General features: G+C 55.2%; 3 protein-coding genes across 7 annotated transcripts in view; all 3 read right to left on the bottom strand.

Moving 5' to 3' along the window:
• The window catches only part of YJEFN3 (YjeF N-terminal domain containing 3), a 3292-nt gene extending 2737 nt beyond the window's left edge, over positions 1-555 (bottom strand). The window contains 3 exon segments of the mRNA XM_042887369.1: positions 173-343; positions 345-404; positions 406-555. Of these exon segments, the coding sequence (XP_042743303.1) occupies positions 173-343; positions 345-404; positions 406-555 (381 nt within the window).
• A 2569-nt stretch (positions 556-3124) lies between these two features.
• On the bottom strand, positions 3125-4243 carry NDUFA13 (NADH:ubiquinone oxidoreductase subunit A13). The gene is made up of 5 exons (XM_042887362.1): positions 4113-4243; positions 3936-4014; positions 3724-3795; positions 3548-3617; positions 3125-3300 (listed from the first exon to the last, which is right to left on the bottom strand). The coding sequence occupies exons 1-5, from the start codon at positions 4204-4206 to the stop codon at positions 3181-3183; spliced, it is 435 nt and encodes a 144-aa protein (XP_042743296.1). The 5' UTR covers positions 4207-4243; the 3' UTR covers positions 3125-3180.
• A 2798-nt stretch (positions 4244-7041) lies between these two features.
• The window catches only part of GATAD2A (GATA zinc finger domain containing 2A), a 36101-nt gene continuing 22276 nt past the window's right edge, over positions 7042-20866 (bottom strand). For 3 of the 5 annotated variants that reach the window (XM_042887336.1, XM_042887337.1, XM_042887338.1), the window contains 9 exons: positions 18647-18776; positions 18005-18136; positions 16783-16872; positions 14748-14879; positions 13517-13684; positions 12653-12932; positions 11616-11905; positions 10897-11080; positions 7042-10084 (listed from right to left, as the gene is read on the bottom strand). In XM_042887336.1, coding sequence (XP_042743270.1) covers positions 9954-10084; positions 10897-11080; positions 11616-11905; positions 12653-12932; positions 13517-13684; positions 14748-14879; positions 16783-16872; positions 18005-18136; positions 18647-18776 — 1537 coding nt within the window. In that variant the 3' untranslated portion in view covers positions 7042-9953. The remainder of the gene's footprint in view (positions 10085-10896; positions 11081-11615; positions 11906-12652; positions 12933-13516; positions 13685-14747; positions 14880-16782; positions 16873-18004; positions 18137-18646; positions 18777-20866) is intronic. The other 2 variants (XM_042887339.1, XM_042887340.1) reach the window with 2 other exon arrangements.

Raw genomic sequence — 20866 nt, 5'->3', positions numbered from 1 at the left:
GGGATGGGATGGGATGGGATGGGATGGGATGGGATGGGATGGGATGGGATGGGATGGGATGGGATGGGATGGGATGGGGTGGGATGGGGTGGGATGGGATGGGGGTGGCAGAGCAGCCAGCAGTGAAGCCCCCCCTCACAAAGGGGGTCCTCAGCCCCACCGTCTGCCTCACCTTGGTGACGGCCACGGCGCAGGCGTGTCCCCAGATCTCGATCAGCTGCTGCCGCCCGAAGCGATAATCCTCCAGCAGCTCCTTCTCCATGGCCTCCGCCTCCGCCTTGCTGCAGGGCAGCACGCAGCCGTGAGACCCCAGCAACCCCCCCTCCATCCCCAGCCAAGCAGGGCACCTCAGCAGGGACATCACCACCATTTCGGGGCAGGGGCTGCTCGTGGTTTGAGGGGGAGTCGGGGCAGGATGAGCAAAGGCAGTGCGGGGCTCAGGCACGCGCAGCACGGGGTCGCGGTCGCCTTTCGTGCGAGGCACGGCCCTGGCAGCAGCCCCAGGCTGAACGATCAGGCTGTTATATAAAGCTGAACAATGCTGCGGTTGTTCATCCGCTGCCGAGCCCGGGAGCTGGCAGGGCCGGGAGCTTCGGAATTGGACAATAATTGTTCACATCTGTTGGCTCACCTGCGTCGCGGATGGGAACAACATGTGCCGTTTCCAATCCGCTGCCGTTGCTTTTGTTATTGAAGGGATGGGGAAATTTGAGCCCTGGGAGAACCGACATCGGCTCCTGGGCTGTGGGGTGAGGTCCCACGGAGTGCCTGCACCTGTGGGTGCTGTGGGATGGGGGAACCCGGAGCTGTGGGGTGTGCAGTGGGTCTGCAATGGGACCGGAGTGCTGATGTTGGGTGTGTGCGTCACCCACACCTCGAGTGGTCACAGATTTGGGAGGGGACATCGGTGTGGTGCAGCCACCCCTGGAAGCTGGATGGGGACAGGAGGGGGTCCTGCTGGGCATGTGGTGCCAGGGACCTCACGTCACCCAGGCTGACCCCACAGACCTTACAGCCACCCCCTGGATGTCTGACAAGACCCCATAGACCCTACAGATGTGACAGACCATGGCCATTCTGCCAGACCCCATAGACCCTGCAGACCCCATAGACCCTGCAGACCCCATCTCCATCCACCCTCACAGATCCCATTGACCCACGCCCCCAGGGTGCTGGTTGACCCCACAGACACACAGCCCCCCGGATTCCCTCAGACCCCATAAGCTCTCAGTTCCCCCGTCCATCCTGTCCAACCCTCAACACTTCCCATCCCATCCCATCTCGTCCCCAATCCTTTGGTGCCCTCTAGTGAGCCCCAACCCGGCCCCAGCCCCACAGCGCGGTGCTGCGGGCAAACTGGGGGGCACAGGGACAGACCCAGCCCCGGGGTCGTCCCCCCCTCCCTTGTTGGCAGCAGCAGCCCCCGCGGGTTGGCCCCACCGCAGCTGTGTTGGCGCTCACTGAACAGAAGGCGAAGTTCTGACAAAAATCCGCGCTTTGGATCCAGGGGAGAACATTACCCGTAATTGCTGCTGGCAAAGCATCCTGGGCCCCGGCCCAGGCTCGGTCCCGATGTTTTGGCATCGTCCCCCGGGGTGGGGGGGGACACGAGGGGCTCCGTGTCCCTGGCAGCCCCGCACTCACGTCCCCTCCAGCTGCGGACTTTTTACTCCGCGTTCGCCACAGGACCGGGGGCAGCGCGGGGCTCAGGTGCTGCTCCGATCCCGGCTGGGGACCGGCAGAGCCCAGCACGGCCCGGGGTAACGGCCCTGGTGCCTCCCGCTGGGACCGGGGCTGGCGGCGGCCAGGACCCCACCGGGGGAGAAGAAGGGAGAGGTGCGAACGGACGAGAGCAGCCCCAGGCGTCACCTCCTGCTCACACTCCACTCTCCGGGACCCCCCCAGAGCCTTGGGGAAGGGGCCGAGCCCCACAGGGCATCAGCTGCACCCTGGGGCTCTGCTCCCCTCATCTTCCTCCCTCTCCGTGTCCCGCACTGATACCTCAGCTCCACGTGCACCTCCACCCCGCTTCGCATCCCGCTCCCACCCCACTGCGGAACCCCCCTCTGCCCGCGCTCCCCACCCCGATGCTGCTGATGCCGGAGCCGTCCCCGCCGCAGCCATGGAGACCCGGGATGCGGTTGCTTTGGCAACAGCGGCTATTTGGGTACCAACCCCCTCCGCCCCCGCGGCTCTAGGGGCTGGGGAGTGAGGAGCCGGGCTGCGACCGCCCCGGGGACACGCGCGAGGGCTCCGCGTCCCCACCCGGAGAGGAGCAGCGCGTGGTCCGCTCCCGCCGCCGGGACCCAGAGACCCTCCAGCACCGCCCGGTGGGTCCGGAGCATCAGAGTCCCCCCGGATCCCTTTCACATCCCGCAGGACCACGCTGGGCAGGACCGGACACACGGTGCGGAATGTGGGCACAGCGGGATCCCCGCAGCCTCTCCAGGGGCTCCCGAGGGGCGGTGCGGGGCTCACCTGAGGTATCGCGGGGGCTCCCGGGAAGGACCGGGACCGGAGCTCATGATGGGCACCGATCGGGACGGGAAGAGCGGGATGAGCCCTGCGGGAGCAGTGGCAGCGATGGTCCCTACGGCGCTTTGCGGTGCCGCCCGGTGGGAGGCGGCTCTGGCTGCCCCCGCCCCAGCCGGGTTCCCCCCCGCCACTCTCGTCCCCCGCGGGCGGTGCTGCCGGGAGGGCTGCAGAGAAACCTCGCAGGCATTGTGGAAGCGCCAGGGATGCCCGAGCCCTCCCAGGACACGGCGCCTCCCCTCTTCCAAGCACCAGAACCCAGCGGGATTTCAGCCCCGCTCCCTGCAGATGCTGCACGAGGGGTGCCCTCAAAGTCCTTGGGACCTCCAAACCCCAACAATCGCGACGCCGAGGGACCCATTCCCACTGTGACTGCGGGCACTCAGCCCTGCTGGGCACTTGGGGCAACGGCAGCCTCTCACAGCCCTTCCCCTGCTCCCACCACCACAGCCAGCAGCCCCAGCAACAAAGACATGGGCAGCACCCCAATCCCACCCCACACAGCTCTGCTGCAGCCTCGTAATGCTGCCGGGCAGAGAGCGCCCCACCAGGTTTCCGACCAGAGAGAAAGGAGTGGAGCACACACAGCTCGCCGGGTTCCCGCACGGGTTTAATGCTGAGCCCCCCGCAGCCCTGTGGGGCCGCCAATCAGACGTAGTACTGCAGCCCAAACTTCTCGTTGTCCATCTCGGCAGACGGGCGCAGGTAGTAGAGCTCATCCACCGTCGGGGGCACCCAGCGGTCGGTGTGGAACAGGGACTCGCCAACCTGGGGGGGCAGAGAGCACTGGAGGGGACACACGGGGACGGCCGAGGGGCTCAGTTCAGGGCTGAGATCGTGTGAGGAGGAAAATGGGCGCCCCCACCACAGCTCCAGCAGCAAAGCACCCTCACCCACCCATAACAGACGCTCCCAAGGGACTCCCAGACCCACGGGTGAACCCCTTGCCCCACAATGTGTGTCCTACGGCACGGAGCCCAGCAGGACGCACACCCTCAGTGCCCCGAGCCCAAACCTTCCAACCGGGAACGTCCTTCATGATCTTGGCCTCCTCGTCCAGGTTCTGCCGCATGAGGCGCAAGGTTCTGCAAGAGGAGGATCCGTGCTGCCGGCGGGTTCCTCACACTACAGCCGTGCCTTCCCCCCCCCCCCCCCTACAAGGGGCCGAGCCCCGCGCTGCCCCCTCCGTACCTGCGGTCCGACTCTGCCTGCAGCAGCGGCAACAGCGCGATGCGCGCCTCCAGCTCCTCGATCAGCAGCCGCCTGCGGGAGGAGGCGGTCAGGGGGAGAGAGGGATGGGGGGAATTGGGGGCGATGTCCCGGGTAGAGGAAGGGAGCGCGAGGTGAGAGCGAGGGGAGGACCGGGAAAGGCCCGAAGGAAGCGGGAGGGGCCCGCGGTGCACCTGCGCTCCCGGTTCCACTTGATGATGGTGTAGTAGCCCAGCAGGAGGCTGCCGACACCGAGCGCGAAGAGGCTGTAACCTGCGGGCGGGGCGTTAGGAGCACCGAGATCAGCGCGAGCACCGGCAGCACCGCGCCCGGCCGCCCCCAGAAGGTTTCCCGGTGCCCCCCTCCCCAACCTGAGAGGCCGCGGCGCGGGAGGTGCCGCTTGTAATCGATGGGGCCGTAGCCGCCCGGCGGCGGCATGTCCTGCTTCACCTTCGGCGCCGCCATCCCGGCAGCCGCGCGCTACGGCACTTCCGCCGAGCGCTACGTCACTTCCGCCGCCCTCACCGGAAGCGCTCTGTAGTGGGAGCGCTGCGCGAGAGCGCCCCCACCCCACGGACCTCCGGCCGAGCGCGGCGGCCTTAAAGGGGAAACGACACCGAGGAGTCGGTGGGCCCCACCCGGTGCGGAGCGCGCAGCTGAACGCTCGGGTAAATTTCGGTATGTGCCGAAATGTGCGCGCACGAGCACGAGCGCAGCAAAACGCGTGCCAGAGAGCGCGCACGCAGGTGCGCGCACGGAAAGCGCTCAAAGCTCAGAACCCTCGACCCACCTCCCCCCACCCACGGGCGGCCGCGCTGCAGATCGAGGTCACCCCCAAGCCCCCGCCCCCTTAAACCCTAATCGCACCCTAATCCCGCGGCGGCCGTTAATGAGCGCAGATGGCGGCGGAGGTGGGGGGGTGAGGGGGGAGCGGCGCTGGGTGCGGGGTCCCAGAGCGCTGTGCTGAGACGGAGCCCGAGAAGCGGGGTTTGGAGGATTGGAGCGGAGGGAGCAGCGCTGGGAGCAGCGTTCTGCATTCGGAGGAGACGCACGTTGGTATTCACAACCGCGGATATTGAAGTTATCCCAAAGGAATGGAAAGAAATCGCTGCTCCGTAACTTCGCCGCTGTGCGATCGGAGCAGCGCCGGCCGTCCGTTACAAACGCCACACAAACAGCGGGGCTGCGCTCCTGCTCGGCGTGGGCTTCGTTTGCCGGGGGTTTTGCTGCTGTGCCCGCCCTGCTGAGCGCTGTGCTCGGGGATGCGGTGCTCCCAAAGCCTCGGCTCTGCCCGCTCTGTGACGCCAAACGGGGTTGGTTGTTCCCGCTGTCACCAAACCGCTTCCCTCCCCGTTGTCCCGCGCACTGAGCGGGGTCCGTTGGTCTGTGCAGAACGATGGGAGCTCAGACGTGGAGTGCGATGGAAGGGCTGAGACCCTCTGCAGCTTTTCAGTTCTGTTTGTGAAAATCCACACCGGTTCCATCTCCTCCCCATCCTCCAGTGTGGGTTTGGGAGAAGCGACTGCACTCCTCGGGGGGAGGAGTGGGCAGTGATGGAGATCTACACAGCACCCGCAATCCACCACCATCATCACCATCATCATCAACACCACAACACTGCCATCACTGACACCATCACCATCGTCATCACCAGCGCCATCCCCACCATCATCACTGACACCTCCATGACCACCACCACCACCACAACCATCACTGCCACCAACATCACCATCATCACAGCCACCATCATGCCCACCATTGCCATCACTGACACCACTGCCATCATTGATACCACCACAACCATCACTGCCATCACCACCGCCACCACCACTGCCACCACCACTGACACCACCTTTGCCATCGTTGATACCAACACCACCATCATCACTGACACCACCACGACCACCTCAATCATCATCATCACCACCACCATTGACATCACCACCATCATCTCTGACACCACCACAACCGCCACTGCCATCACTGACACCATGACCACCATCAACAACAAAAAAACTGCCACCATCGACACCATCATTGACACCAACACCACCACTGCCATCACCGACACCACCAGGACCACCATCACCATCACTGCCATCACTGCCATCATTGACACCACCACAACCACCCCGCCATCATCACTGACATCACCACAACCACCATCACCATCATTGACACCGCTGCCATCATTGATACCATGACCACCACTGCCATCACTGACACCAACACCACCATCACTGACACCACCGTGGCCACCACTGATGCCACCATGACCACCATCACCATCATTGACACCGCTGCCACCATTGTCACCGCCACAATCACCCCTGCCATCATCATCACCACCCCCACCATTGACACCACCCCCACCCCCGCCCCCCATCCACCCCAGGCCCCCAATGACAGCCAGACACAGGACTTTGTCCACTTGTTTATTGTCATCCAAACACCAAACCCCCCTCACAACACAACGCACAGTTATTGAGTTCAGGTTCTTCCTCCCTTGGGGACGATCAGTGGGAACTTTTGTTTTTCTTTTTAAGGTTTTGATATATATATCTTTTTTTTTTTTTTTTTTCATCAAAAGATTTAGAGTCACAATAAACACGAGTGACAAAACCAAACCCTGCGCTGCTGTAACCTCACTGTTACACTTCGTTAATGATTATAAATTCTTCTCATTTAAAGAAAAAAAAAAAGCACAATGCAAATCGTTCCGCTGAAAGGCGACACACAGCGTAACTGCCTTAAGCAGACAAACACTCCTGCGGTTCCTCGAGGTGCTTTTTTGCATCATATATATATATATTTATATCTTTATCATTAAAAAAGTCGCCTTCTGCGCCCTCTCCTTCGGAAAGGAGGTGACAAAGGCTCTGAACGCAGCGGCTCTGCTCACTCCTGCAGCCCACATCCCCTCTTCCCAATCCTTTGCTGCCCTTTGGCCGTTTTTTTTTCCTCCTTAGTAAGCAAAAATAAACCGGGGACGGCGAGGTCTGACGATTCGGAGGCAAAGGCTCCTAAAACGATCAGAAAAACGGGAAAAGAAGCAAAGAAACCCGCGGCACTGAGCTACTGGGAGGGCAGCGTGAACGCAGCATCTTCCTCAGCAGCCCGGCAGGGACGTCGTGCGTGGCACAACGAGGAGCGCAGCCCCAGGGCCACGCCGTCACCGGGCTGCCCTGAGCGCCGCCTGGGCAATAAATTAAGCCGTAATTATAACAACCCCCCCCCCCCCCCCCAAAAAAAAAAAAAAAAAAATAATTAACAAACCACACGGCTCCCAGAATCGCAACACTGGTTTCAAATGAAAATCAGGGGTTTATTTCACAAGTCGCTAAAATCTAAGTACAATAAGTCATCGGCGTTTATTACTGTATTATAAAATCTCGTAGTTGCAACGTCTCCGAGAAAGGTTATATGGCTTGCGAGAACCAACGCTGCTCTGAGCCTCTCCCCAGGAGAGGTGGAAGCCTGCAGCACCGTCCCCGGCTCATGCAGCGCCGTGCAGCGAAGCGGCGGCCGGCCTTTGTTCGGAGCTCTGCCCGCGGTGCAGCGGGGGCCCTTCGGTGCCGGCAGCCCAGCAGCGGCAGCGCGGAGCGGAGGTTTGTTCCGCACGGCTCCTCCGCCGCCGCCCCCAGCGGCGTCACCTCGAGGCGCAGCGCCGCTCTGGGACAATTCCGTCCCAATTCCGTCCCAATTCCAGCCCACCGAGCTGTTCTGCTTTTGCTTTTTTCTCCCCTTTGCTCTGGCAGGGGAGCAGGAGATGCCCGCGCAGCTCGGCGCTGAGCAGAACAACGCAGCCCCGGCCGTGCAGCGAGGCTCAGCGCTCGCGTTCTGCCGCAGCAGCCGGGCAGGGCTTTGCAGCGACACATGCAATAAATATGGAAGTTACCTGCAGCACTCCAAGAACCGCAGATAAAAAACGATGTCAGACCGGCTCTGGATGCCAGCAGCGATGGCTGGGCTGGATCTGTGGGTTAAAACCCTCCTGGAGCAACACTGCCCCAACGCACAGCGCTCACGGGGCCCCTCGGTTTATCGAATCAAAGCTCGCTGTGGTGCAGCATCGCGAGGGAGCAGCGTTTGCAAGATGCTCTCAGTTCTGAGCTCTCCCCCATCGCACTGAGCTCAGTGCCAGGTCTCCCCTGCGGGCCGTGCTGGAACAGGAGGAGCTGCTGTGCCCAAACAGGCGCTGACATCGCTTTTCACCCGGGTGCTTTTCATACTTCTGCCCCTCTTTCCACTCCCTCTTTCCCAGCTGTGACACACAAGGCAGACGTCGCTCCCCACCCTCGACGCATCTGCATTTCAAATGGAGAGAAGTTTTGCTTTTTTTCCTTCTGGACAAACAAGGTTTCCCTCCCCAGGCCAGGTTTCAGCTCTGGATGTGTTCTGGTGGTAATGCAGGCATCGGTCAGAAGAGAGAAAAATAAAATAAAATACAAGAAAACTCCACACGTGTAAAGAACTGAAACAATTCTGTAATATTTCAAAGTGCAAAAATAAAATGCACTCCATTTCTCTCTCTCTCTCTCTCCACATCTCCCGATCCAAAATACCCCGGAATGAAAAGAAAAATGAACCCAACACAATGAATTCCTCTCGTGCCCAGTTCGCTCTTGATATACATTTGTAAAACAAACAGAGGAAAAAAACAAAACAAAGTCCAATTGAAATCCTAGGGCTTTATACAGCAACAAAGACCGTTTTGCAAAACTAGGCTCTCTAGGCTACCCAACAGTTTCCAAAGTATCTAAATATTGATATTCACACAACAGAACAGGGGCTAAAATGGACGAGTCCTCTTTCCCACTATGCCACGGTTCGATCTGGGGACGGCCCTGCGCAGAGGCTGCTTCACACTGAGATCCAACAGCAGCTGCTAAGAAAATAAGACCCAGCACAGGGGCTGAGTCGCGCCCCCTCCCCCCTTTTTCCTTTCATATATAGATATATAGATATATATATAATTTTGCAAATAATTCTCATCAGCACTACTTCCAGCACTGATATGCAACGTAAGTAGTAAGGCAAAGTCTTTCTGCCACTCGAACTGGACGTGAATTTGGGAGAAGCGCGGGGAAGAAGGAGAGAAGATGACGAGGAGACAAACCGGACCTGAGGGACCTGGGCTGAAACCTGTGGAAATCCCCGAAATATATTAAAACCACGTAGAAACCTGTCCTTAAAGCAGGGTTACCTAAAGCTCTATCAAAACTGCAGCGGCCGGGGAGCGGGCGGGAGAGGGGGGAGCAGCGGGCGCAGCGTTCAGCCCAGCCACGGCCCCCATCCCTCTGCTCGCCCTTCTGACTGCGTTTGCAGCTTCTGCAGCTCCTGGATTTGGAGTAAAAATCGCTCAAAACAACAATAAACCTCCAAAAAAAAAGGAAAAAAAAGGAAAAAAAAAAAGGAAATAATAATAATCCCAAACAGTTTCACTCGTTCAAGTCCTCTGGGAACGTATGAAAGGCCCAACTGCTCTTGGCTGAATTAGAAAGATCGAACAAAAGGTGTTTTGTCTATGCAGTAAATTAGATTTTTAGACTACCAGCAGTTCAAAGTCTATTCCAAACAGAATCCAACAGAAGTGAGAGGCTCCTGCACGGGGTCCCACCCACCAGACGGGTTGCGGTGGCACCAGTCCCTTAGAAAACAACAGACTCGAGTGGAATTTCAGTTTGCTTATTTATCATTAGCTCATCATCAGCGGATTTTTGAGACATTATCATCTGCAGGCTGCCTTCCTGGCTGAGGAGGGGCAGGGAAGAAAAGCAAACATGACCTCGGCTCACTAAATGTGTCTGCAGGACAGGTGGGAGCTGCTCTCCCCAGGCCGCCATCCACGCTCCGTGGTGAACCAAGAAACCGAAGGCAGAGTCACTCAGTCCTCCTCTTGTGCTGGTGACAAAGAAAATCCAAACTAAATGTATAAAGCCCAAAAAGTAAGAATTCTTCCCCTTCCCTGACAGCCTTCATTATCAGTCAATCACAAGGATCTGATAACCAAAGGAGCTCGAGTCTTTCCCACCCACGCGGTGTCGTTTCTCATAGCAGGGACAGCAGCACTCGATGGCATGAGGAGTGGTCTTCTCGCATCCTATAAAGCCTGGGGCGTATCCAGCTGGGATTAAAGCAGATTCCACTGTCGTGTGGTATAAAAAGGATGGCAGAAACAGGAAAGTCTTCCTCTCGGGCATTCCTCTGCATTATTTCCACGTGGCAGACTGTGGGATGGACCGCGGGGGGATCATATCCAGCAGATACTCACGCTGGCGGTCTACTGCCGAGGAGGACTTGTGCACAGCTAGACTGGGGCTAACAAAGGGCAGAGCCCCACCTGGGGAGACACAACAGAGAAGAGAGGATGAAGGTCACAGCACGGTGAAACCAGCAGCAAATAAGCACCACTCCCCTTTAACCTGCACGAAAACAAGTAATGGAAGTGGGCCTGCAGTAACTCGTGTGCTACAGAAGGTCAGAACCTCCAAAGGTCTAAAATCAGCCAAGCCAACAGCACTAAGGCTTCGTATCAGAAAAGAAGAGTTGAGCAGACTAGGGCTCTCTGCAATGAAATCGTGCTGAAGTGGTAAATTAAGCTGTCAGGAGGAAAAAATATAAACCATTCAATACTGAGCATGAAAGTAGATCAGAAGGCAGCCAATTGCTATGCTGCTTCCTTCCTGGAGATCCTAATGATCACTTAAAAAAAATAAACAGCTCCACAGTCAGATTCTTACATACAGAAGAGATTAAATAAGAATTTAACTTTCAATCTGTTCCAAACAACAGCTTCAGTTGGTTCAGGTTCTGCAGCAAAACCATTCCTTTACTTGATGTGCTTTGATGCGACTTGACCAAACTCAGGTCCCAGAAAGGCACAACAAACCCCAGCAGCGTGGCACTGACTGCACAGAGCCACCAAAGAGCATCTGACAGTACATCATCCAGGCTGCTTATGGCTCTGTAAAGCAGCAGCTTTTGCTCGTGCCTCCTTTGAGGAGCGCAAACCGCAGCAGAAGCCAAGGCTTCAACACCCAGACTGAGAGCACAGCCAGGAAAAAGCAGCCTTCCCCACAGAGCTACGGCTGTTGGACAGATTGCAGCTAATAAGTGGAAAGAAAAGAAAAGGAACTTCAGAAAAAAATCTACCTGTGTTGATGGGAGTCTTCTTCCAGGCGGCAGCGCTGCCCTTGCTGACAGGTCTCTCAGCATGCTTACCTGGCCTACTCCCAAGTGCTGCTGCAGATGAGGCATTCTGCAACTTGGGTGACTGGCTAAATGCATGCAACACTCCCCGCGGGGCTCCAGAGCCTCGAGACATCTGGCTAGAAGTCTGGATAGAGAGCAGACAGTCAGACAGGCACAGGGAGCATCCCTCCTTCACCCCCCAGAGCCTCGGCCAACATTTACTGCCTGACTTTTCTCGCCTTCCTCTGCCAAACCCAGAATGAGCCATTAGTCCCAGGTCTGAAAACCTCTAAAACATCTCTAAATCAAACCAAGAGATCAGTTTTGTGTTCCTGAAAGTGCCTGTAAGAACGCAGAAAGATGTGCTGGGTAAGCACCTCCAACACCAGCATCTCCTCTGCCTAAAGAATCGGTGCCTTGCTTATTTCAACTCAAAGCAGCACCTGAGCTGACTCTTCCCAACTAAGAGGTGGTTTTATAAGCTGTGTGAGATGCAGTTTCCACCACGGATGACGGCTGCCCGTTACCTCGAAGCTTCACAACCACCACCACAAGCTCCCAGCTCAGCTCTCTACCTGAGCTACATTTATTTCAGTGTATTTAGCACTGGAGCAAGTCTTTTTCATTTCATTTCATCCTAAAGAAAACAGAGATGGGGCTTTGTGCAGCCAGAGCCTCACCTGCTTGAGCGAGTGGTGCTGCACGATGGGGTCTGACTTGCTCTGTACAGGAGATGCAGTCTGTTGCAGTATCCTCTGCTCAATCTCCTGCTCCTGCTGCAGAGCTTTGACGAAGGCAGCCTTCAGCCTGTTGGTGTGCTCTGCTTTCAAGGCCTTTTTCTGATTGGATGTCATACAGGTTTCACACATGATGGTTCCGTTCTTCTCCTCCCTCCAGCGGCAGGTGAAGTCAGTCTTACACTGAGCGCACATGTAGGGCTCACGGGATGAAACAGGGATGGAAACTTTACCTGCAGAACACAGCCAGGTGAGCTCAGCTCCAGCTCTCATTTCTACAAGTCACCTACGACAAGCCTCCAGATTCTCCATCACCAAAAATACACCACCTTCCACTCCTCCCCCTCCCTCCTCAGCCTTTTGCACTATCAGACGTTCTTTCGGCTCCCTTTGTTGGTGTGCAGGCATCCTGCAGATCCTTCTTTCCTCACCCTCCTCAAACCATCCTGAATGGCAAGACACATTGCAGAAATCAGGTGCTATTTGTTGAGACAAAATCTGCTCAACTGTTTACTTTGATAGTTACGAAACACCTGACAGACCAGAGAGGTCTGCAGCCTAGAAGGGACCAGGAGAGCCTGTAACCAACTCAGATTTTCTTCTTGTCTTCTGCACGGACTTGGCAACAGAGCTGGAGTTTTCATTTGTTTGGAGGCAGTTCCTCCAGGACACCGCTCTCCTTTCTCCCCAGGAACATCCCTTCATCTGCTGACAACTCAGATGGAGAACACCGTGGTGATGCATAAACCTGGATGACAGGAAGTCACCTGCACCAGGGAGAGCTGAACCACTGCCCAGCCTCTGGGAAGTCCCAGCACCGTGCAGCTCTACAACTTTACAGGTACAGCAAGTTGAAAGCTGGTGATGGAAGCAAGCCCCAGATCAGACAGATTAGTCCTGGAAAGCCTGACTTGCTGCCTGCTGTTCCCATCTCGGATGGGAAAGGTTCTCTCCTCACTTTTGGGGAACTGCCATCTCACCTTGAGTTTCCAGCAAATTCTGCACAACTTCTTCCAATCCAACTAGGTAAATAAATTCGTTATTAGCTGCGCTGGGCAGGAAGTTCATCTCTGGAGCAGGTGGCTTTGGAGGAGGGATCTCCAGCAGTGTCTTCTCCAGCTGCTTCCGCAGCGCCAGTTTGGCTGCAGCCTGCCGGCTGGCGGGCGACTCGTTGGAGTTGACGATGGAAGCGGCGCTGGTGGAGGTGGCATTGGCCTGAGCTGATGTCACTGTTGTACCTTTGATTGAAGTTGGAGAGGCCTTGGAGGAAAGAAGACACAGTTTAGTGACGTGCCTGGGCACCTCGGTACAGCAGGGCTGGGCTGGGGGGCAAGGAGCAGCGATCAGGAGTTGGGACTCAGTGACTCCCATCGGCTGGGGAGCTCCATGAGTACCTTCAAGGTGCTTGGGGGGGGGGGGACTGGACAGCCTGCCCCTAAAGCTCACTTCTGCAGTGACCAACAGGTCGCAGTATTGACATTTATTGCAATGAATTGGCATTTATTGCAACAGTGTGCCACCCATTACACACATTACTTATCACCCAACCCTCCAATTCCTTCACAAGGAACTGACTTTTCTTTCTTATCAATTCGATCACACAGATTTGGAGATCTGAAAGGAAAGGGGTACTTTAAACCGCTTTCGTCCACGGTTTTTACACAACATCAGCACCAGCAGGATCTGCAGGCTGCTCAAGACAGAAGCCCACCCTGAGCTGTGCTCACGAGAACGAAGAGAGACCAAAAACCCCCATGTTTCCATCCGCATCCAAACCCTGAGTGCAAAATGAGGAGCTCCACACTCAACGTTTCGTTTGGCACAGAGGATTTTGCAGTGCTCACCTGCGGGATGTTGACGATCAGGCTGGTATTGGGGACGTTGGCCACACGGATCAGACCCTGCTGGATAATTCTCTGCCCCTGAATTTGCACGCTGGGGACCGAGGCCCGCGGTGCCAGCAGCAGCGGAGGCGGCCCCGTGCTGGAGTGCTGTCGGATGTTGTGGATTTGCTGGGAAGACACAGAAAACGGGTTGATGCAACGGTCAGACAGCAGGAGAAAAGCGTGGGGAGTCAATGGGACGGGAAGGGAACGCCGAGAAAGCACAAGTGTCTGTGTCAGAATGGGATGCTCCTCCCTTTCAAAACGAAAGGGCTGGAACGTGGCGTCAAGAGAGATGCTCCTATGAGAAGCCATCACACATTGCAGGCTGGAGAGCCGTGCCAAAAATGCAAAGTTCCCACGTCAGATTTCTTCTAAAAGGTCTGCCTGTTGAGCCTGTTTCATTTTAAAGGCGTTAGGAAAGCTGTTCTTCAGAATGAGGCTTTCCCCGTATCGGAACAGAAAGCAGATGAACCCCCAAGTGCTCTGCCTTCCCCTTAATGCTGGCTATGCAGTAGATAAAAGCAGACCTTCTGCTACAAAATAAAGCCTCATTGAACAAGAAAATATTGTTTTCCTCAGTTCCCCACGGAAGCCTGAAGTCCAGAAGGCCAAATGCAATAAAGCTTTGCTTTCCTACTCCTTCAGTGACACCACAGGAGATAAAGACCCTGCAAAGCAGCACTTCCCCATTTCCAGCTATCTCATTTCAGCAGCTCTTATTCAACCTGAAGACAGACACGATGAGCACATTAAAAAAAAAAAAGGGGAGTTTTCACGTTTGAAATGGTGGAATTGATACAACAGAAAGAATAATGAGGAAAGAAAGATGGAAGAGTGAGGGACTGCAGTTTGTTTCCTCTGCTGCTGCTTGCTCAGGCAGAGGGTGAAACTGGGAGCCCCTCCATCAGCTCTTGTAATAAAGCAAGCAGGTGCCTCTGGAGCAACCAGGGGAGGACACAGTGTGGGTAAGGCAGCATCCTGCATCACCGTGGGGCTTCCCATGTTCAGTGGGAGTGTTATGGGACAGCAAAACAAGCAGGAGCTGCAATGGCCCTTCAGTGGCAATATGCCTCTATTAAGCAGTGAATGAAAGCTATGCAGGATCCTTCCAGCTAAGCAGAATGACAGCTGAGGAAACATTTCAGACGCACTCAGGAAAAACAGAAGAGATCTACCAGGAAGGAAATACCTGTGCTCCTCTGACAAGAGGTGGCATTACTATCTGCGTGTTTTGCTGGGTTCCTAATTTTGCAGAGGTCTGCTGCCCACCACGAACCAACGGAGGAGGAATAACAGTGCCTGGTATACGTGTAGAAGAGGTCTGAAAAACAGAGGACAGTTTACTTGCATGTTTCATCCCGGTGCATTTGGATGAATGCTCTCTTCTGCTCGGAGCACCAAAAAAAAGCAGTATCCAAAACGTTACGCAGCAATACAGACATCAGAACGCAGAGGTGGGCAGGCTGTGTGCTCAGGGGCTGCTCTCTCACGCTCTGCACAGAGTTCAACATGTAAAGAGCAGCCCTGAAAGACGTCTCCATCCACCCAACCCCTGCACAGCTCAAGAACCACTGCCCTGAGACACAGGGAGCCACGCTGCAACAGGAGCACGGTGTGCATGAGAGCAGCTCTCCTCAGTGCCTGATGTGATGAATGCTATCTGCCTTCAGCACGAGGACAGCAAAGGCTGCAGCACAGGACACGGCCAGGCTGGCTTCAGCGCAGCTAGCGTTCCAAGCAAACAGTGAATAGCAACTTTATGTTCTGGAAGGATGAAGGAACGGGGGGCCACACACAGTGCTGGCTCTGAGGAGAAGCAAAGGGCAGACAGAAGCTGGGGATGCAGGAGGCTGGGGGGGTTTGGCACAGGCACGTGTGCAAGAAGGAAAGAAAAGGGGAAAAAAAAAAAAGAAGTCAAGCTAGAGAGGCCTGAAACACCACCGACCATCTTTTTTGAGCTGTGGACTGTAATACATCTTGGAAGGTTCTCACAACGCAGCCAAAGGTTTCATGCATCACTTACATTCCTGCAGAGCACGACGCAGCCTCGTCTGGAAGCGCTGCTCAGAGCAGCAAACCCTGCTCACGGGGCTCTGCACGTCCACCACCCTGCTCACCCTGACCCCAAACTGACCATCATCCCCCCAGTTAAGATCTACACACACCGGAGCTCTCGCATCCACGAGCTCCCAATGCGTGCACACACGTGCTGAGGATGGGGGAAGCTCAATCCCCTTCTTTACGCCCCCCAGTTGGAGACCAAATGTTAACTCCTACACGCAGGAATTAAAGAGACAACAAAAGCAGATGGAGGTGAGGTTCATTTGCCCAAACACCACGAATGAGAGCGAGAAACTGAACTCTGGATCCGCAGCTGCCAGCTCCCTGCTCTGCCCACTGGCACACACACACAGCTGCAGGCTCGCAGCCCAAGTGTGGGGATTTAAGTCGTGGTCCAGTTCCTCTGAAAGTGCTGTCTCCTGAGAAGGCAACTCGCCTTAAGGAAGAGAATACTCAAGCTGATTGCCTCGAGTTCTGAGAACGGCTCCCAAACGGAGCACGCATCCAGCCCACCCCTCATGCAGAGCACTCCGTGGGGCTCTCAGATGAAGAGCTGGTATTCTCCAAGTGAAAGCATTTTGTGCTGAAGCTGTTTTGAAATTTGCTTCAGATCAGCCCGAGGTAAATGATCAGAAATGTTTTAAATTTGAAAGTGAAGCAAGATCCCAAACTCAGAGGAAGATCGGGCCGGCAGATGCCAATTCCCTCTCTTGCTTTTTTCCCCCCAAGGCTTTCCAACATCACATTTAGTTTAGCCTGAACAGACCCTCCTCACCAGCACGTGCCATTCAGCCAAGGAAAACCTGGCAGCCTTCAGGTGATCACAGTGAAGGCACAATTAAATACCTGCAGCCCACAACAGCAGGCTGCCACAGCGCTCCTACAGAGGTCGTCAGCAGCCACAACCTGCGTGCATTTATCAGTGGAGCAGATGAGGTCCCAGGATGATGAGGATAAGCTTTGGAGAGGTACCTGCGTGCGAAGCCCTACCTCTGTCTCCCACCCCAAGCGTTCCTACACAGCTTACAGTGGGGTCTGTGGGAGCGAGTGCTGGCTCTGTCCCAGAGCTTCCACCCGGCTGTGAGCAGTGAGCTGCCAGCCTGTGCTGCCCCGTGCCCTGCTTGCTGTGTGCCCTACCTGGCAGCCTGGCCCGCCCCACTGACCTGCAGGGACGGCTTGCCAGCAGGAACACTCTGCGTGCCCCGCACCAAGGGCGGAGGGGTGGCCACAGCACTCCCAGAGGAACAGGCAGGCTGGAAGAGGAAAAACCAGAAAGAAAGCAGAGGAGTGTAAGGGTGTAGGCAGAATCACAGAGGCTAAGGGAACAAAAGCTTTTACCTCCTTCGCTTTAGTAAGGGAATCTTCAAAGACTGTGGGTTTCCCCTTCCCCCACCCTTTGCTTCCTCCGAGCACCTCACCAGGCGTATTTAAATGGAGAAGTGATTAGGCAAGTATAGATAAGGTTATGTCAGAAAAAGAACAGAGCCTATGCACCAAAAGCACAGCAATGCAGAACTCTGTTTTAGCAGCCTCGGCTCACAGCCTCTTTCAGCCTCATCCTCTGTTACTGCTGGTTCCAACTAATTGGGTTTGAACGTAACAAAGTGAAAAAGAGTTAAAAGGCTTCAGTTGTTAAGGTGAGGATACACCAACTGACCCTGCCGAGTTCCAGCACCCCAAGTTCATCACTCAGCAGGGAACTGCGTGCTATTTCATTGGCTTCGTTTCCACCTCAGAAGTCCAGGAGAAAGACACCGACAAGCAAACCCAGCCACGGAGAGGTGCAAACATCCAGCTGACACCTACACAGCTCCCCCTGCACAAAATCCATCGCGTCAGCACCGCACGCTGCAAAGTCAAAGAGGTGAGATGGCACTGGGACACAGCCTGAGCCCGACGGTGACACTGCAGCTCCTCGACACAAAGGGGGAATTTCTGCTGGGGTGGGAAGAGAGGAGGAGGAAAGGCAGGAATTGGCAGAGCAGATCCTGGCGGTGGGGATGTGAGCACATCCATAACCATGCTGGCAGGGTTGTTACGCAGGAGATCCTCCTCCAAACGCGTGCCAGCTCTTTCTGTGCTGCTTTAAGGACTGTGTTTAGTAACCTGCAGTGCATTTCACTCATTAACACACCTGAGGTTACCAAAAAGCCATTCTGCTTTTGGATAGAGCTGATGGGATAAGCTGCCTTTTGTCTTCTCATCTTGGCGAGATCAAAATGCCGCAGGAAGGAACGGTTAATGGGATACACTTTAATTCACAAAGGTTTGGCAAAAAGCAAAATGTGCTGCATTCAAAAGCTCTGCAAGTCACTGGAATTGCCACAGTTGAATATATATTTTTTTCCTTCTTTCCAAGGTAAGGACTAGCAGGAACAGACCTACCTTCTGAGTAGTGGTCTCCTTCTGGATTTGACTCTGCCGTAACTTTTTCAACAGGACAAGCTTTGCTTCCTCTAACCGTAGCTCTTCTTTCAGCTGCTTGATCATTCTCTCACGCTCCTCAGGACTGCTTTTCTGCAGGGCCGGGTAAGGCAGTTGAGGATGGGAAAACAGGGAGGGGGCAGAGGGAAAGACAGATACCATGCAAGTTACGACAAGAACTCACTGCCTTGTAATTGTCACGTATGTCTTAATATCACTGACATGTCTGCAATGCAGGGACACAAACCGAGGGTGGAAAAAGAGCTCAAAGGCCAAGGGGGAAAAGAAAAAAAAGCTTTGGTAATTTCCATAAAGGAAATGAAAAAACAAAAGTCGAATGAAGAGCCAAGCGCTGAGTGCGGGATACTGCGGCCACCACTATAAACCCTGCTAAAAAGTCCATTCTGAAAGAGGTGCTCTTAAGAAGCACATGAAGGTTAAGGAGGTGAGAGCCCAGAAAGTAATAATAAAGCACACATCAGGCTCTAACAGCTGCAGGACCCCCCCCAGACCAATCCTCGTGCAGTCAGGGATCCCCTGACCCCCAGCTCTGCAGGAACAGAGGACAGCAGGGCTGCAGTGCGTCAGCACAAGGGGACTCACCATGAGCGCCTCCGTGTTGGTCTCTTTTAATGCTATTTTGGTTAAACCATTCATTCTAGGGCTAGAAGGCTCATTGTCTGACAGCACTATGACGTCCGGGGAGGGGACTCGCTTCTCTCTCTTTATTTCACTGCAAATCAGAAGGAAAACACAGAGAATGAGTTAATAAAAACAAGCGAACAAGTGCTGCATGGTGTGACTTACAGCCTCCTGATACATTATTCCCATATCTCTCAACTTACTGCCTCCTTAATGTGCTGCAAGGAAGAACCTGACTCCCCTTCTCTTTTTCCTCTCCTAATGTAAGGGATTTTGCATTCTGACCTCCCCCACCCAGGCTACCCTTAAGGGAACAACTGAAACAACTCACACACAGTCACTGACCTACGTTTGAGCACTTTCTCATGACATAACCTTCCTACACCTCTCACCCCTCAGCTCCATCAGAAGGAAACAGCAATCTGCATTAAAAAAGAAATAAAAGGGTCGGGGAGGACGTGATGTGCAGACGGCAGCGCTGCTCCTTCGCTGCACATCAGTTTCCTGAGCAGCTGGGAATGAACCCAGCCATGCACTGGGGTCACCATCCAGGGATGGCGGGAGCAGATCCTCTTTGGTGCCAGGATTTGGGATCTCAAAGCACACAGCACGGTTTGCAGGAGCAGGGAGGTTTGTCAGGAGCAGAGCACAGGGGACAGCAGAGCAGGGGGGGGAAGCCGGGCCGGGGGGGAAAGCAGAGCAGGGGGGGGGCCGCGACGCACCCCCCCCCACAGCAGAGCAGGGGGAGCGGCGACGGCGCTTTGGAAAGGGCTGACAGCAAGAAGAGCTGAACGCACACACGGCTGCGTGCTGTTTTCCTTGAAACCCAAAACCAGAAGTAGGAACAATGAAGTTTACACTGTGAGCCTTCTAAATTTGTGGTGAGTTATGCATTAGGAAAAATGCCTGGAGAGCTTGTACCAAGCAAGGCTAAGCAAATATTTAAGTGTGGCTTGTACTACTCACAGGTAAGAGATGTGGCACAGAAGCTTTCTGCCTCTTCATATCAGGTAATTACCCCTCAGGTTAAAGAACGATTTCCAGGCTTTACAGCTACTCCCCGTATATCAAGAATCCAATAATTAACCCTTATTATCTTATTTAGAGACGTGATTTATTCACACTGAGCAACATCACTGAAGAGCTGCGTGCCCCACAGACCAGGAGACCCACAGCAGATGGAACCACGTTTGGGATACAGCAAAGCCAGCCGAGAGCTGCACGGAAAGCTTTCAAAATGCAATTTCCACTTTGGTGAAAGGATTACAAAGGGAGAAGTGTCCTCTAGAGGGCACAGCGAGCCAGTAAACCCGACCTAGTGAAACTCTGAGGGCTTCCAAAGCAGCAGAGGCACAGGTGGAAGGTTTCCAGTGTGTTCCTGTACCTGGTGGCACAGAACTGGCTGCTGGTGCCCTCGGATGGGCTGTAACAGAACAGGGCCTGGTGGTAGGCGGCAGTGGGCAGCGTGTGCCATGGAGCAGCACCATCCAGGTCCAGGCAGGAGGTGGGGATGTGGTTGCAGCCTTCTGCCAGCCTGAGCTGCTCCAGGCAGGAATCCAGGTCCTCGTGGCACCCACAAACTGAGGTTGGTGTAACCATGGGGATCTGAGGCGCCCACTTCTGGACCTCATGGGACCTTGCTGCCTGCTCCAGCCTTCAAGCTGACCCACGTGCACCACAGGGGCAGTGTGGCGTCTTGGTCCCTCCCAAACCACAGCACTCCATGATTCCATGGCTCAGATCACAACCAGCCCGCAGGGAGGAGAGCAACACAGCGACAGCCGCAGCGACACAGCAGAGCAGTGCTGTCACCCACGGGTCCCGTTTCCAACAGCATGGCAGTACTCAGGGTTGGGGTTCTGACACTGAGGGACAGTCCATACAACAGCAGCCCTGCAAACCACAGAGGGGCTGAACCCCACGGAACCCCATAGAGTCCCACAGAGCCCCATGGAATCCCACAGAGTCCCATGGAGCCCCAAAAAGCCCTATAGAAGCCCCCAGAGTCCCATAGAGCCCTATGGAGCCCCATAGAGCACCACAAAGCCCTGTAGAGCCCCATGGAGTCTCACAGAGCCCCATGGAGTCCTATGGAGTCTCACAGAGCCCCACAAAGCCCTATAGAGTCTCACAGAGCCCCACAAAGCCCTATAGAGTCCCATAGAGTCCCATGGAGTCCCA

Source organism: Lagopus leucura, unplaced genomic scaffold (genome assembly GCF_019238085.1).
Source record: "Lagopus leucura isolate 7727_CA_CO unplaced genomic scaffold, USGS_WTPT01 Super-Scaffold_100081, whole genome shotgun sequence".
Classification (NCBI taxonomy): Eukaryota; Metazoa; Chordata; class Aves; order Galliformes; family Phasianidae; genus Lagopus; species Lagopus leucura.
Note: the sequence above shows the minus strand (reverse complement) of the source record. Positions and strands in the feature narration are given on the sequence as shown.

What these genes read in the sequence shown, in the direction of transcription:
- NDUFA13 (XM_042887362.1), bottom strand. Translation starts at nt 4,206, where the DNA reads ATGGCGGCGCCGAAGGTGAAGCAGGACATGCCGCCGCCGGGCGGCTAC. An exon ending in CAGGCAGAGTCGGACCGCAG is followed by an intron (nt 3,618 to 3,723) that starts GTACGGAGGGGG and finishes CTCCTCTTGCAG; the next exon opens with AACCTTGCGCCTCATGCGGC. An exon ending in AGGACGTTCCCGGTTGGAAG is followed by an intron (nt 3,301 to 3,547) that starts GTTTGGGCTCGG and finishes CTGCCCCCCCAG; the next exon opens with GTTGGCGAGTCCCTGTTCCA.